At 42.8% G+C, this 14,357-nt stretch overlaps 2 protein-coding genes across 2 annotated transcripts in view; one reads left to right on the forward strand and one right to left on the reverse strand.

Moving 5' to 3' along the window:
- Positions 1–4,236, forward strand: part of MYO1A (myosin IA) — an 82,828-nt gene extending 78,592 nt beyond the window's left edge. Inside the window, exons 27-29 of the mRNA XM_018568613.1 lie at positions 337–486; positions 1,909–2,042; positions 4,059–4,236. Coding sequence (XP_018424115.1) covers positions 337–486; positions 1,909–2,042; positions 4,059–4,179 — 405 coding nt within the window. The 3' untranslated portion in view covers positions 4,180–4,236. The remainder of the gene's footprint in view (positions 1–336; positions 487–1,908; positions 2,043–4,058) is intronic.
- Positions 4,237–6,362: 2,126 nt separating this feature from the next.
- Positions 6,363–13,641, reverse strand: CCDC89 (coiled-coil domain containing 89). The gene is made up of 2 exons (XM_018568614.1): positions 12,992–13,641; positions 6,363–6,800 (listed from the first exon to the last, which is right to left on the reverse strand). The coding sequence occupies exons 1-2, from the start codon at positions 13,565–13,567 to the stop codon at positions 6,378–6,380; spliced, it is 999 nt and encodes a 332-aa protein (XP_018424116.1). The 5' UTR covers positions 13,568–13,641; the 3' UTR covers positions 6,363–6,377.
- Positions 13,642–14,357: the final 716 nt, after the last annotated feature.

Here is a 14,357-nt window from a genome sequence, read left to right on the forward strand (position 1 = left end):
ACTTTTTTCACTTGAAAGGTTAGTCCTCCCAGGAAAGGCTTGGATAGATTCTGGTTGATTGAACCACCCAGTGACTTCTTATACCTTCTAAAGGCTACAGTGGGGAGACCCCATGCTTGAGCTCCTAGCTCTATCACACAGTCTCTCCCCTGCTGATGGAGCAGCAGGAGTCTCAGGTTGATTGACCTGGGAACTGTGGTGCAGAAATTCTTTGGAGATACACAGAAGTCTCTTGCTGATTTATAATGCTTGCATCTTCAAAACTAAAATATCAGATTTGGGTAGATGGCTCAGTTAACCGAGACAGCCTAATGAATGTCTTTTTTTGAATTACAGGGAACTGCCACCATATTTCTAATGACGAAAAGTCACCTTGCTCTTGCGGATTCTAAAGGACAAGTAAAGGCATTAGTGAAGTTGGATGAGATTGCCAGTGTTTCTGCTAGCAAGTTCAATGATGGCATCTTTTTTATTCAGCTCACTCCGGTATTATTTTTACATGTGTTGTATGTTATCAAAACCACTTCCAAGACTCTAGGCCACCAAACTGTACATTACCAATATGCATAGTGCGTTTATCATTTCAGGAAATGTTTGAAAAAATAATTAACATATGTGTTATTGACATAACACATGCACACAGGGTGCTATTTAGTGGTGTTTGAAAATTGTCATGGCCATTTTGTCTTTAAATGTCTTAAGACGGTCTGTTTTACCAACACCAACTATTCACACAGATTCCACGTTAGTTGGAATCTTAGTAATAGCCCACAGCACTTTCCATTATGAAGCCCTCCTAATTCTGGGACAATGCACACAGCTCTTATTTGAGGAATTTTATCAAATAAAGACCAGTTTTTATTGGGTAATCCAACATAAAGATAGAATAAAATACAGATTTAAGGCACTGCAACTTTCATACACAAGAGTGCTGGGGTGGTGCATTGCACTGTTTTTACTTTTTTGACAAGCTACCTAGACTTTAGGTGCGCTGCATAAAAATGCACATATGCTGCATTTTTACACAACTCACACACCGCACATGTATGGTGTGAACAGGGCACATAAAGAACAATTGTTTTTTTTTGTGCACCTGAGTCTGTGTTGATCAATGCTGATAAATGAAGCTCAACAGGCCTCATGTGAATGAGCTCTTAGGCTCTGTTCACACCTTGGTGCTTAGTCGCTCAAAGCTAAGCACAACAAATTGTTCAAGACAGGGAATCCAATTAATTTCTACGGCCCCTGTTCACACCTGAGAGTTTTGTTGCACACAGTTTCCCACTGAAGTCTATGGGACCAAAAACCACTGTAATCTGCTAAAAAGTAGCTCATGTACTTTGTCCAACTACTGCTTGCAACAAAATACTCAGGTGTGAACAGAGGCCATAGGAATGAATGGGATTCCTTGTCTTGAGCATTTTGTTGCGCTTACCTTTGAGCAACAAAACCCCTAGGTGTGAACGGGAACTTACTGTCAGAAGCACAAGGCCTGGGGTATTCTTACATAGGAGATATATGGCTGTAAGCAGAAGAGTGTCTAGGCACTTTCACATAACAGGAAGTGCATTGCTATTTTGCAGGAGGAGTTGAAGACAAACAGTATACCCTATTGCTTAGGGTACTGCTTGGACAAAATTTGACATTTCTAAATGTTACCCAAAACACAACGAATCTTGACTTTTTGAGTTCAGCTCCACTTTAACATGTCAGTTCATGTACACAACAATTTGGAATATTACAAATGTCAATTTTTTAGGTTTCAGTTCCCTCTTTTGCTTGCATTAACCCTAATGCTTAGGTCAATAATAGTTTGTTTGGTTTGGAACTATTTGCTAATTTTATCTATTACTATGTTTATTACTCATAGAAGAAAATGCATACGTGAAACGCCTTTTTGTGTTGCAGACCGCCACGCCAGGTGGAAAGGGAGTAAGTGACATCTTATTAACCAGTGAGCATGTAATAGAAATCCTGACTAGACTACACCAAGCAGTACTGGAATTAACACAAAAGAAGCTGAACCTGCAGATTACTGATCAGTATGTATTCCATTTTGTATATGACTCGTATACATATATAATATATTATATTTACCATGGAAGGAGTCAGTCAGTCTGGCAGCACATGCTAAAATGTCAGAGGGTCATCAAATAATTTTTGTTGTAGGATGTTGTTAAAGGGCAGGTATAGTGCATTTCCAGTGAGTGGATATTTTGAGTTATTATTCTTTTCTATTACCATAAAGTGCTTTGTGATATGACTTTTACATTTTTAAAAGATTGCTCGTAAAAATGTATTATATTAAATATATAGCTATGAAGATTATCCACTAGATGGATCACTCGGGGACTTAATGCAGTTAGGCACTCTTAACTGTTGAGAAAAAGGAGTGTTTTTATTTTAAAGTGGTGAGCGTCTCATATACTTGCCCTGTAAGGAGCAGTAAAGCACAATCATTATGTAGCATTGAAGTAGGAAGCAAAGCCTATGTTTGTAAGCATCAAATATGGCTGCTGTCATGTTCATATACACCAGGGACGTGCGGTCAGTGGAGGCAGGTGAGGTAGAGCCTCACCTAGAATTATGGAGGAAAAAGCTGTCAGCTTAATGTCTGAAGCTGACAGCTTTTTCTCCATTCAGATTGGCATATGACAGGTTACACAGCAGGCAAATCCTCCCCGCTGTGTAACCTGTCACCGAGCCTCAGCGTTGAGGAGCATGTGAGGGACAGGGAGGCTCCTCCCTTCCTCCTTTACACTAGCTTTGGGACTGGTTGGGGGTGGGGCTTCGGATGGTGAGGGCGGAGCTTCGAACAGCAGGAGGTGGGGCTTCAGCCGGCGGGGCTTTGGTCGGGGGGGCTGGGGAATGCCTCACCCCGAGCAAGAGGTACCGCACGTCACTGATGTACACTACCTGGACGAAAAAAGTCACCACCTAGATTTAGCAAAGCAAATCTGGTAAGAAGAGCTATGGGGGTTGCTTCAGTGGGTCAGGTCTAGACTCAGCAATGTTATGTGCCCAAAAAATGAGGTCAGCTGTCTACATGAATATACTGAATGACCAGGTTTTTTCATCAATGGATTCTTCCTTCCTTGATGGCACGGGTATATTCCAAGATGACAATGCCAGGATTCATCGGGCTTAAATTGTGAGAGAGTCCAACTCTCCCATCATCATTACAAGATCTTGGTGTAAAATGTATGCAACTCTGGATGTAAATAAATGTTGTCACATTGCATACGTTTATCGTATTGATGCCACAGTGGATGCGTGCTGTAATCAAAGCTAAAGGCATTCCATCAAAATATTACAATGTGACTTTTTTTGGCCAGGCAGTTTATATTCTCAAACTAAAGCCCACATCTAAGCTCCATGCCCCCCTGACCCCCCTCCAACTTGCCTATTTTATGATTTGTCTTTATACTTAACTTTTCCCAAATCTTTAGGTTTGTCATGTAACATACATAGTTCTCTGCTACTGCAGGCAGCCCTGGATGATACATAGAGCAGCACTGAAGTAATGATGTCAGTACTACTCTCTCACTTCAAAAAGGGCGTAGTAGCCTCAAAGGCAGGTCCATGGCACCCTGCACTAACAGTACATCCTCAGGCTTCTGCTTGCTTTTGCCACAAGATGTCCTCAGTCTTCCGGGTTGAATGGCACCCAGCATCAATTTAACCTGGAAGACTGAGGACATCTTGAGGCAAAAGCAATTACTGTGGAGGACAGCACCAGAGAGGAGGCGAGTATTGCAGCCTGAGCTGCTTTTTATTTTATCAAGGCATGGGCTCCTTTTATAAAAAACATTTTTTTAATAAAACAACATTTGGGCTTCAAATATAGGTAATAATATTAATTAGATTATTTACTTCAAAGTGGAACAGCCGGCAGGGATTAAACAGCATGGATGGCAGAATCTGTTCAATTTTTCTTGTTCAGTCCGCTGGCTAGCCTGGCCAGCTGTACTGCACTTTGCACTCCGCACTCCTTTATTGATATGCTTCATAATATTTTTTATATCCGTTGTATAATCATTTATTCATTCCCTGTCTAGGTTTTCTGTGAAATTCAAGAAGGACCCAGTAGCCGTTAAATTTGTTGAAACTTCTGTGCAGAATGGCAAAGGGCCAGTGTTCAAGAAGAAAGGAAGCCAAATGGTGGAAGTGTATGTGTAGTGAGAATTGTGCTGCTAGTTGCTTGAGAAAGTTTTACCCTAAGGAATCAATGGACTGAAAGCTGAAAGGTTTCCATGCTTCTGAAAAATCATGGGTCAGAGGAATATCTACATTATCCGGAGAAATGAACAAATGAGAAGTTTGAGTGTGAGAAGCAACAACGTTTCCTGGTGTTCTTGCTCAGGATTTACTTTGTTGATTTAAAGGACTGTTAAACCCATTTGCAGAAATGGCTTATTCCCATCTTAATTGTCTTTTGAAACAGGCGAACATGTACATGTAAATTACACAGTTAAGATGGTCGATAAAAAAACATTGAAGAGAATTTCTCACAACTGTTAAATTGCATGTTTCAATAGACAACTTAGCTGTGAAGCAAGAAAAGTTTTCATGTGGGCTGAAAAACCCTTTCAAAATATTCTATTTCTTACTGCACACTAATACGTTTGGACTTTGGATATTTTCAGAGAAATAAATCATTAAACTTATGTAAAAAAAAAAAACAATGCTAAAAGCTTTACAGAGATTTTAATTTAACTGTGTTTGTTGCCCTCTGCAAATATAACGATATGGATTCTACTTTAATATGTTTTCTTGCTTGATTTATTGCTGTGACCCACTAATAGAATTGAATAATGGTACCTTTAAAGAGAAGCACAAGCACCTTCAGTTTGCTAGGTGTTAATATGTTTATTTTAACTTTATTCAATCATAAAGTCAAAAAGAAACCCAAATACCAATACAGTATGTGTATGTAGAAATGGTCGTCATGTTGTACTATGATTTGCCAGGATAGGATATTCCAATCCTCACCAATGAGACATTTCATACTAAATAATTGTGACTAAGCACGGAATGAATATATGAAGGTTTGGCAATCTTTCTTGTAAATGCAGTGTATTCTGGGTGTGAAATCCACTGGACCATAATACCATCTGTACGTGTATAAACATAAATTGTTCCATTGCACATAGAGCAATATGAATGTGGTACCCACAAGCACAAATTCTGTGTCAAGTACAGATTTGTCAGATTTCTTTGTAACCCATGAACATCCCCCTTGAGATTAAAGATTGTGTTATCAATAAATACTAAAAGTGCAATTATGTGTTTTTTTCCAGCTTATGCTGTAGCCTCTCTTTAGTTGCTATGAAGTTACTCCTGTCTGCAGGAGGATCTCAGCCTAGGCAAGGTCACTGGAGCTCAGAGACATTAAATGTACTGCTTTTTTAGGAATCGTGTTATGTCAGGAGTTGAACTTTAACCTTTTTATCTTTTGATGCCTTTTCTGACCTACTGAAAATACTGTATGTGAGTTCAATCCTTCAACTTCATGAATCATTGAGCCAAAGACCCAGAACAAGAATACAAGAACACCAAATTTACTTGCGGCCTACTTCATTAAGTTCAGTAAGATTCCACCAAGTTCAGTCACCATTTGGACATACTGTATTATACATAGAGTAATCACAAGACACCCAGGGCCATACAGTAAGCCCAAGGTGTAATTGTTTGGCTGATTTTTGTTGTGAGTTGTTAGGAAATTATTTCCTGCAATAATAAGTTTATACTCAAACATGCACCAAAAAATGTAAGTTTGAAGATAGGCAAACCTAAGAGCTTTAATGGTTGGATCATTCCCAGTCTAAATACCAACATCTGATGGTTGGATCATTGCCTGTCTAAATACCAACATCTGATGGTTGGATCATTCCCAGTCTAAATACCAACATCTGATGGTTGGATCATTTCCAGTCTAAATACCAACATCTGATGGTTGGACCATTCCCAGTCTAAATGCCAACATTTGATGCCCGAGTCTAATAAGTGAAGCAAGTGGACCTACCATCACTTTACAAAATGCCGCTCTTAAAACATTATTATGTAAAGATTGACAGGTCAACGTTGAAAGCAGAGGTTAAAACGTCTCATATAGTGAAAGAATGAAAAATGCTACTAAATTACCAACAAACAATAATATTTAATACCAATTCTGGAAATTGTTGGCTGCAAAAGTATTATTATTACATTTAGAAACTAAGCATTTCATTGGGTTGTAAAATCTTGGCACAAATCTGTATATTTAAGAAGTAATTCATATAAAAATATTGTTTTACAAAATACAGTTTTATTTGGTGAGCACAAAGTGCAGTTTTATTGACCAATTCTAATAACGGTGCAGTCACAAGGGTGACCTCTTAGCCAATCAAGTGTCGTAGTTTGGCATTCAGCTCTCTCTCATTTGCTAACAAGTCTCCACTGTGCTTTTTGTAGGCTTCAAACTCTCTCCTCAACAGTTCTAACTGCTTCTCGCTGTCGTCCAGTCTTGTATTCAGTTCCTGCACTCTGGAATCAGCATTCACAGCTGTCACTTCTCTCTGATATCGCTCTTTTGCTTCGCGCCATGCCTTTTCTGTACCTTGCAGGCGATTACTTAGTTCTGATAGGTCTTTCTGATGCTCCTGTAAAGTTCGGCCCCTCTCCATGCACAACTGCAGAAGTTCCTTCTTCTCTTTATTCAGCTCTTCAGCTTTTCCTTCAGCTTCCACCTGCTCTGTTTTTCTAATCTCCATCAAATTGGACAACTCTTCCTTTAGTTGTTGGCAGATTTCTTCTGATTCCTATAAGTAAAATGCATCAGATATGATATTACATTTTGTCATCTGCATTAAATTCTGGATTTGATACAAAACTTTTAGGGATGAGCTTCGGGTTCAGGTCGATCATGAGCACAAGCTGTTTGAACTTCGACAAAAGAGCAAACAATTTGGCCAGTTTGGCCTTCTGTGGAACCTCCATCTGTGTCCTAGCAACCAATGACACTATGTGTCCCACACAGCGTCAACGATTGCTAGGATGTGATCAGCTGGGCTACACATTATCCTGGGTTGCTAGAATGCAGGTGGGTGCACCATGACAACCTATGAGGCTACCAGCATCTTAACAACCAATGACACTGTGCACCCTGCACCGGGATGGGTTTGCTTGGACGTTTGCCAAAACCGAATTGCTGGCGGAGTTCAGGCAATATCCAAGTGAATCGAACCTAAGCCTATTTGCTCATAACTAAAGACTACTTGGTGTCCTTACATCTAATGCAAGTGTGTGGAACCTGCATTAGATGTTATGGCGTCTGTGATTCTTAGACCACCACACTGAAAAGGAGAATAGGCTGTGGGTCTACAACCCCGAGGGAACCGGCAGAGCAGTTTAGGTAAGTTAAATAGCTGTTTTCTGTCCCCTAGGCATAAATAAGCATTTAACCTTTGCAGTGCCGGGGTAGCTCCAATGCAAGGCTAGGTTTTTGGTGTACCCGCAAAAAGGCTTTAAATGAAAGCTGATTAGCTGCTATAGCTTATAGCGCTTTTCATATAGTAAATGCACTTAATAATTTTTGAGAACCTTATATTTTTATGCAAAAAAAATGTAATCTACTCAAATGGAAATCCCCCCATCCACCCACGTTATCCATGTGGATACATTTAGTTAATTCTGCTTTCCCTCTTACAAACTGACCTGTGAAAACAGCGACTGCCCATTCTTTTAGGAAAATATGGGGTTTATGGGTCTCTTCTCCCCATACTATAGCTGACTATCCTGCTAGACTCTGATGTTAGAATAATTATATGTACACTAGGGATGAGCTCAAGTTCGGACTGAACCTGGTCTGAACCTGAGCACCTCCCTATATACAGAAGAAAGTTCCTTCTGTGCTGCCCAATCCACTGTGAGCGTGGAATTCCACGCCTGCAGCTTGACATAAGCAAAGGGGCGGGGGATGCAGTGATGTCACTGACCTTATATGGCTATGTGGCCATATAAGGTAAATTACATCAAAACAAGCATCCCGCCCCTTTGTTTACATGAGGAATGCCCAACCTGCAGCTGATTGGGTGGCAGTGCCTATGGCCCTTCCTTGTTCGGAGGAGCTTAAAGTGACATTAAACCCTCAGATTTTTTTAACATAAAACAATACTGTAATGTGTACCTTACTGTAATCCATGGTTGTTTCCCTTCTCTTTGCTGCTCTTCCTTTTAAATCTGTATCTCTTCTCATGCTTGGGGAGAACTTCCCTTTGCAGCTGAATGCCTCTTCCTGTAGTGCTGGCTCAGGTTTTGAACCTGCACACAGACACCATGTATCCATTCCAGAGACAAGGCAGTCTGCTGCAAAACAGAAGTTCTGCCCAGTATGAGAAGAGATACGGATTTAAAAAGAAGAGCAGCAAAGAGAAGGGAAACAACCATGGATTACAGTAAGGCACACATTACAGTATTGTTTTATGTTAAAAAAATCTGAGGGTTTAATGTCACTTTAAGTTCGAACCGTGTCCTATTTGGACCTCAACTGTATACAAAATCGGATGTATGATTGATTTCAAAATATGTGTATTGTCATACCACAAATAAGCCCATAACTGGACCTGTGTCCCTTGGCCTCTGCTGCTGTTAGGGGACCTTTTCTCACTTGTTGTTGTTATTATTGTTTTGTTATTTATGCAAACAATGAAAATCATATTTCAAAAAGTATTTTTAGGGAAAGGGCAAAAAGGAACTGATAATATATTTCTCCCTCAGATTGTCTGTCACTGTAATGATTGGACACTACATGAAGTGACAACCTGTCAATCTTTCCATTACATAAAGAGGGCATAGACTGTAAGAGGCCACAGTTGTATCTCTGGTCAATATGGGACAGGAAACAACTGTGACAACACATATGAGAAATAATTGCAGCTGACAGAAGATGGAAAATCTAATGAGCTTTCCTATAGCATAGAGTGCATTTCAGGCATGACAACAAAGTCCCATTTAGACTTCAGATTATATCTCTGAGCCAATTTATCTTCATTTCCAGCTATCAATAATTTAGTTGCTTTAAGCTGTAGCTGTAACTCGCGGTATACTGAGCTTTGGGTCACGGGAGAACGCTAGTTTCCTTTAGGAGAACTATGGGGAAAAGCTTTGACACAATAGTTCTCCTTTAATTACAGTGTGACTGCTCCCATAACTGTTCTTCTCCAATGGCTGTCACTGCTATTCTATGAAAATAGGTGCATGCATAGGAATTTATCTATACTAGACCTTTCTTTACAACAATCACTAGCACTGTTTATTGCTTCAATATGTATGCTGGATGTATATTATTGATCATACTTGTCTCCTGTGTGGGCACAGGCAGGTAAGGAGTCAGGGAAGCCCAAGGCTCTGCAGTACACTGTCTCTGGACACTTACCCACATCATGGCAGCTCAAAGGTGTCCAGTGCCTATGTTAGACTTCTATATGCTGCCCTGTTTCAAACATCTCTTTAACATGAGCTTTAACAAGATTAAACAACCACATTCATAGAAAGTGCAGTAATAAAGTGACTCTTTGAAAATGCGACTTGCCTAGTTGTGTTTAGCTTACTTTTAAGTCACAGACCCAGAACAAGCATACTATAAATCAGTGGTTCTCAAGCTCTGTAACCTCAGGACCCACATTTGTCCTTTGTCATTAAGTCACGACCCGAGTCTGCAATGTCTGCACTGCAATGAAACGCACAGCATAAGGGTACTGCGCGTTCCGGTGCGGGCGTACGAACTGTGGGTGGGAGGTACGTTCGGGGTGTCATTCAAATGAATTGCTACGCACCTCCCGCACCAGAATGCGCAGTAAGTGTGATTGCGTAGTACAGTGTGAACAGGCCCTCAAAAACACTGACATACATACACAAACACATTCTCAAATACACATGCACACTCCAAAAAATGTATATATTTTTAAAAACATTCCACCCAAACATTTTAAGAAAAAAGTCCACCAGTCTCCCTATCTTACAAGAACTGCAGTGGATCCTCAGCCTGGAGTCCAGTGTGGGCTGCTTTGCTATGACAGAGCTCCATCCATACGTGCATTGCTTGTACAGTTCCCTTGTGTGCCCTGTAGAGGTGCCGGGAGCCAGAATGTGACGTCACTCCGGTCCAGGCACCACTACAGGACACGTGAGAGAGGTGTAAGCAATGCACGTATGAATGGAGCTCCCTCGCGGCCATAACCCCAGCCCACCCCACCTCAAGCTGACAGCATATTTTGAATGGCTGCTTAGCACGAGAACTGACAGTGCTGCGCTAGGGGAGGCAGAGGAGCCTCTTACCTAGAAAAGTGGAAGGCATGCGGCGACCCATTGAACACGGGCTCGTGACCCACTTTTGGGTCACGATACACCAGTTGAGAACCAAGGCTACAAATGATAGTGATGCACTGATACCTAGTACAGTACTCGGTACAAGTACAGATACTAGAGAAAAATTCAAAAGTTAGGAGGCAGCTGTCATTTTTAAGGAGCACACGGAGCTCCTGGGATTTGTACATCTCTGTTTAACCTCCCTGGCGGTCTGATTATTTATTTTATTTTTTTTTCTGTTTTTTATTCCGTTTAAAAAAAATAATTTTTGTTTAAAAAAAATATTTTTACTTTTAAAATTCCCGCCAGTTCCGCCCCCTTGCGAAGCGGACGCTCGCAAGGGATGGAACCCGGATGCCGGCAATGGCCGAAGGACACAGCGCGGCTCGAGGGACAAGCTGAGTAACGCTACGCTGTAATCCCGAGTGTGGTTCGGGGTTACCGCTTATGGTACTGAAAATTAACCCCGAGCCACACTCAGGATTACCGCCAGGGAGGTTAATGTACGATTTTGTTTTTATAAATATAAAAGGGATGCACTGATACCAGTTTTGCGAGTACAAGTACCGATACTTGCCCAAGTACTTACAAGTACGAGTACTGATACACGTTTGTTTATTATCATGTGACAGTTTTTCTAAAACAATAGAGACTAATGATTTCAGGACAGTGGCGGAGCGCCAGAGCCCGGTCACAGCTGCAACTGCTGCAACTCTGATAGTTCTCGTGAAAATGCCAAGTATCTGCACTGGTACTCGAAAAGTATCGGTGCATCCCTAATAAATGAGTGTGAGAAAAGCATCAGAATACCTTATTTCTATACTTGTTCCAGGTCAAACATTCAGAAAGCAATGAAACAACATCAGCATGGCAGGCAGAGAATTTGCATTCTCAAAGGAGAAGTCAGCAATGACAGCTCCCATACTTTTCTTATGACAATCACTTGAATAAATTGCACTAACTTATACCCAAGAATGAATGACAGATATTCAGTGACCTTGGGATAAATATCCATGTGTAGCTATGCCTCAAGAAATAATGTCCAGTTTACCCCCACGTCTGGGTGGCTCTACTTTCTGAGTTCCTACTGGTCAGTCCCAGGAAGAATCAGCTGAATCATTTGTGGTATCATTGTGGTCTGATTGTGTGTCTGAAAAACAAGCACACATAGTCCAACAGCATGTACCACAAAAGAAGATGACAGCACACAGAGAGACAACAGCATTAGCTGTGATTATTGGCTGGAAGTCTCCATCGCTGACAGGTCTGTGCTCTCCCTCATTGCTCTATCTGCTGGACTTCCTCTGGCCCAGCGTCATCTCTATACAGTCATTGGGCTTTTTTTGTTATATTTTATTGTTGCCTGTCCCCCCTTTAGGCCCCTTTCACACTAAGCAACATACCTTACAAGCATATCCGCGCGGCCAGGACAGCGCGACTGTTCGGCGCGACGTTTCAGTGACGATAGCGCGACCTTCACCGTCGGGCTGCATTCAAATATTGAAAAATCGCGCGACATCCGCGGGGGAAAAAGGGTCCTGCTGACGCGACAGACGACATGGAGCTGTACATTAGAACAGCTCTATTGAATAACATTGGCCAGCGACTTCTCGCGTGGCAAAAATGCGCGAAATCGAGCGGCAATCCGCTCAGTGTGAATGGGGCCTTTCTGTGATGGCATGCTGCAACGTCAGGTGCATGCACTCCCAGCGCTCTCTCCGGGGTGCCATATTTTTACAGGCTGCCAATATCTACATATCATTTATTTAGAGCAAAAAAAATGATGTCATTCTCCTAGGATCTGCAATTTGCTGTGTCAGGGGAATATTTTTTTCTGATATTGTATTGCTGTCAGCTTTTTTATTCAGGGTGGGGGGCTGCAAGATACATGGACCTCCTTAAAGTGGAACTTTAAAAAAAAAAATGTGCAAACAGGCAGGGTATTTATTTCAGAAGAGGCTGGGGGGAATTCATAAAAACTGGAGCAGACAGAATCTGGAGCAGTTGCCCATAGTAACCAACCAGCTTCTTTCTTTAGTTTGGTCAGTTATGCTTTGAAAATGAAACAGAGACACTGATTGGTTGCCATGCACAGCTGCTCAAGATTCTGTCTGCTCCAGTTTTTATGAATTCCCCCCACTATGTCTTACCTGCTCATTTGGGATCCTCAGGACAATGTGCAGCAAGTTGTGAATGCATGGAAAAATATGTCATCGAAGTACAGCCAATCATGATGGCCAAAGATCCTGAACCTAAAACAAGATTGGGCAAAGATGTTGGAGCCAGCGAGGAGGCTTGCAGACATCACATCCCTTGAGGGGAGGCGAGTATAGTTCCGCTTTAGGAAACACTAAGGGCCTGTTCACACCATATGCCTCCTCTAACGCAGTACCAACACACGGATGAGGACACGTGCCTTGTGTCCTACGATGTCAGTGTGCTGAATAAGCGGACATGCAGCACTTATTTTCAGATCAGCCTGTGCGTGCTGCTGGTGTGAACAGGTCCTTCATTTTCCTCTAACTGACATATAAAGTGATATATGTTCTCCATCACCAGAGGAGTGAAGGGTTTGCTCTGCCTCTATACTTGCACTAACAGTAGTCTTTTTCTCTGTGCTCTGGCACCCCCTGCCTCTACTCACCTTCAGTCTTCCGGTCAGTAGGTGGAGCTGTTGCCTCTTGTCCTGGTTTTCCTCCAGCAGTGCCCCCTGTTCCAGGTCCGCCTCCTCCCTGTGGCGCTCCCCCTGCTGGCTGATCTGAATACTGGTCGCCTGTAGCTGGGTTCGCAGCTCCTCTATGATTCGCTCTGTCTCCAGCAGCTCGGGGTGGCGCTCTTCTCTCAGCCCCTCTATCATTCGCTCTGTCTCCAGCCGCTCGGAGTGGCGCTCTGCTCTCAGCCCCTCACACTCGGCCCGCAGCTCCTCGTTCTCCCGCTTGTACACATCCTTGAAGCGGATCATTTCCTGGTGGTTAGAGGCGAGGAGGCCGAAACGTTCTTCAAGCTGGTCCGCTCTCTTCCGCTCCGCCGCCAGCAGGTTCTCTGCCTCTGCAACTTTCTTCTCCAGCTCCTCGTTCATCCTCTCCAGGCCCTGACACCGCTGCCCCGTGTCGTCAGCCCTCCGCTTCAGTAGGCAGATGAGCTGTGACTGCTCGTCCAGCCGGGACCTCAGTAGGCCGTTCTCCGCTTTCTCGCCCCAGGTCTCCTTTCCCACCGGCATGTTGCTGGCCTGCAGTGATTGCAGTGAGCGAGCGGCTGACGTTTCCAAGGAGACAGTTGATGCTTGTGACTGCGGAGTGTTGGGCTGGAGGTTCACACATGCGCATTGACTCAGACAATACTTCTGATAGCATTTTAATTTACAATTGGGGGCTCATATGAGACCGACCTACACCATGACCAGCCATGTATCTGAGCTTTTCTAGGGTGAAGGAGGAAGGTAACCTCCAAGTGACCACAGTTATTCAGTCCCAGAGGCCAAGCAGATTTACAGGGATGGCAACCACAGGATTTCTCACATGAAACTTCCGTTGTCAGACCCTAAGCCACGGGTGGGCAACTCCAGCTGTTGTGGAACTACAAGTTCCATGAGGCATTGCAAGACTGACCATTGCAGGCATAACTCACAGAGGAATGTTGAAGTTTGTAGATAAAGCACAGCTGGAGGGCCAGAGTTGCCCACCCCTGGTCTAGGCCTTGGTAGGAGTACCCTTACACTTTAACCCTCAAGGCCTCAGTGGTTCCAGGTTCAAACAGTGAAGGTTGCGCTACTCCAGAGGCCTGCCTGACACAGGTCCTCTGAGTTACAGAAATACACCTCGGCAAAACTATCAACCACCTTCAAAGATCATCCATCTGCCCATGAACCACCATCACCTCCCCTGAACCGACTGCTGGTACGTTTCCCAAGGTATTGGCCATGCATGGAATAATTGCTTTGTCCTACATATTCTTTGATGCAGGGAGCCTTCTTGCACTAGACTGGCTAACTGCAGCAAATGAACCTACTT

This window comes from Nanorana parkeri, unplaced genomic scaffold (assembly GCF_000935625.1).
Source record: "Nanorana parkeri isolate BGI_ZX_2015 unplaced genomic scaffold, ASM93562v1 scaffold1216, whole genome shotgun sequence".
Lineage (NCBI taxonomy): Eukaryota > Metazoa > Chordata > Amphibia > Anura > Dicroglossidae > Nanorana > Nanorana parkeri.

What these genes read in the sequence shown, in the direction of transcription:
- CCDC89 (XM_018568614.1), bottom strand. Translation starts at nt 13,567, where the DNA reads ATGCCGGTGGGAAAGGAGACCTGGGGCGAGAAAGCGGAGAACGGCCTA. An exon ending in TACTGACCGGAAGACTGAAG is followed by an intron (nt 6,801 to 12,991) that starts GTGAGTAGAGGC and finishes TTTTACTTATAG; the next exon opens with GAATCAGAAGAAATCTGCCA.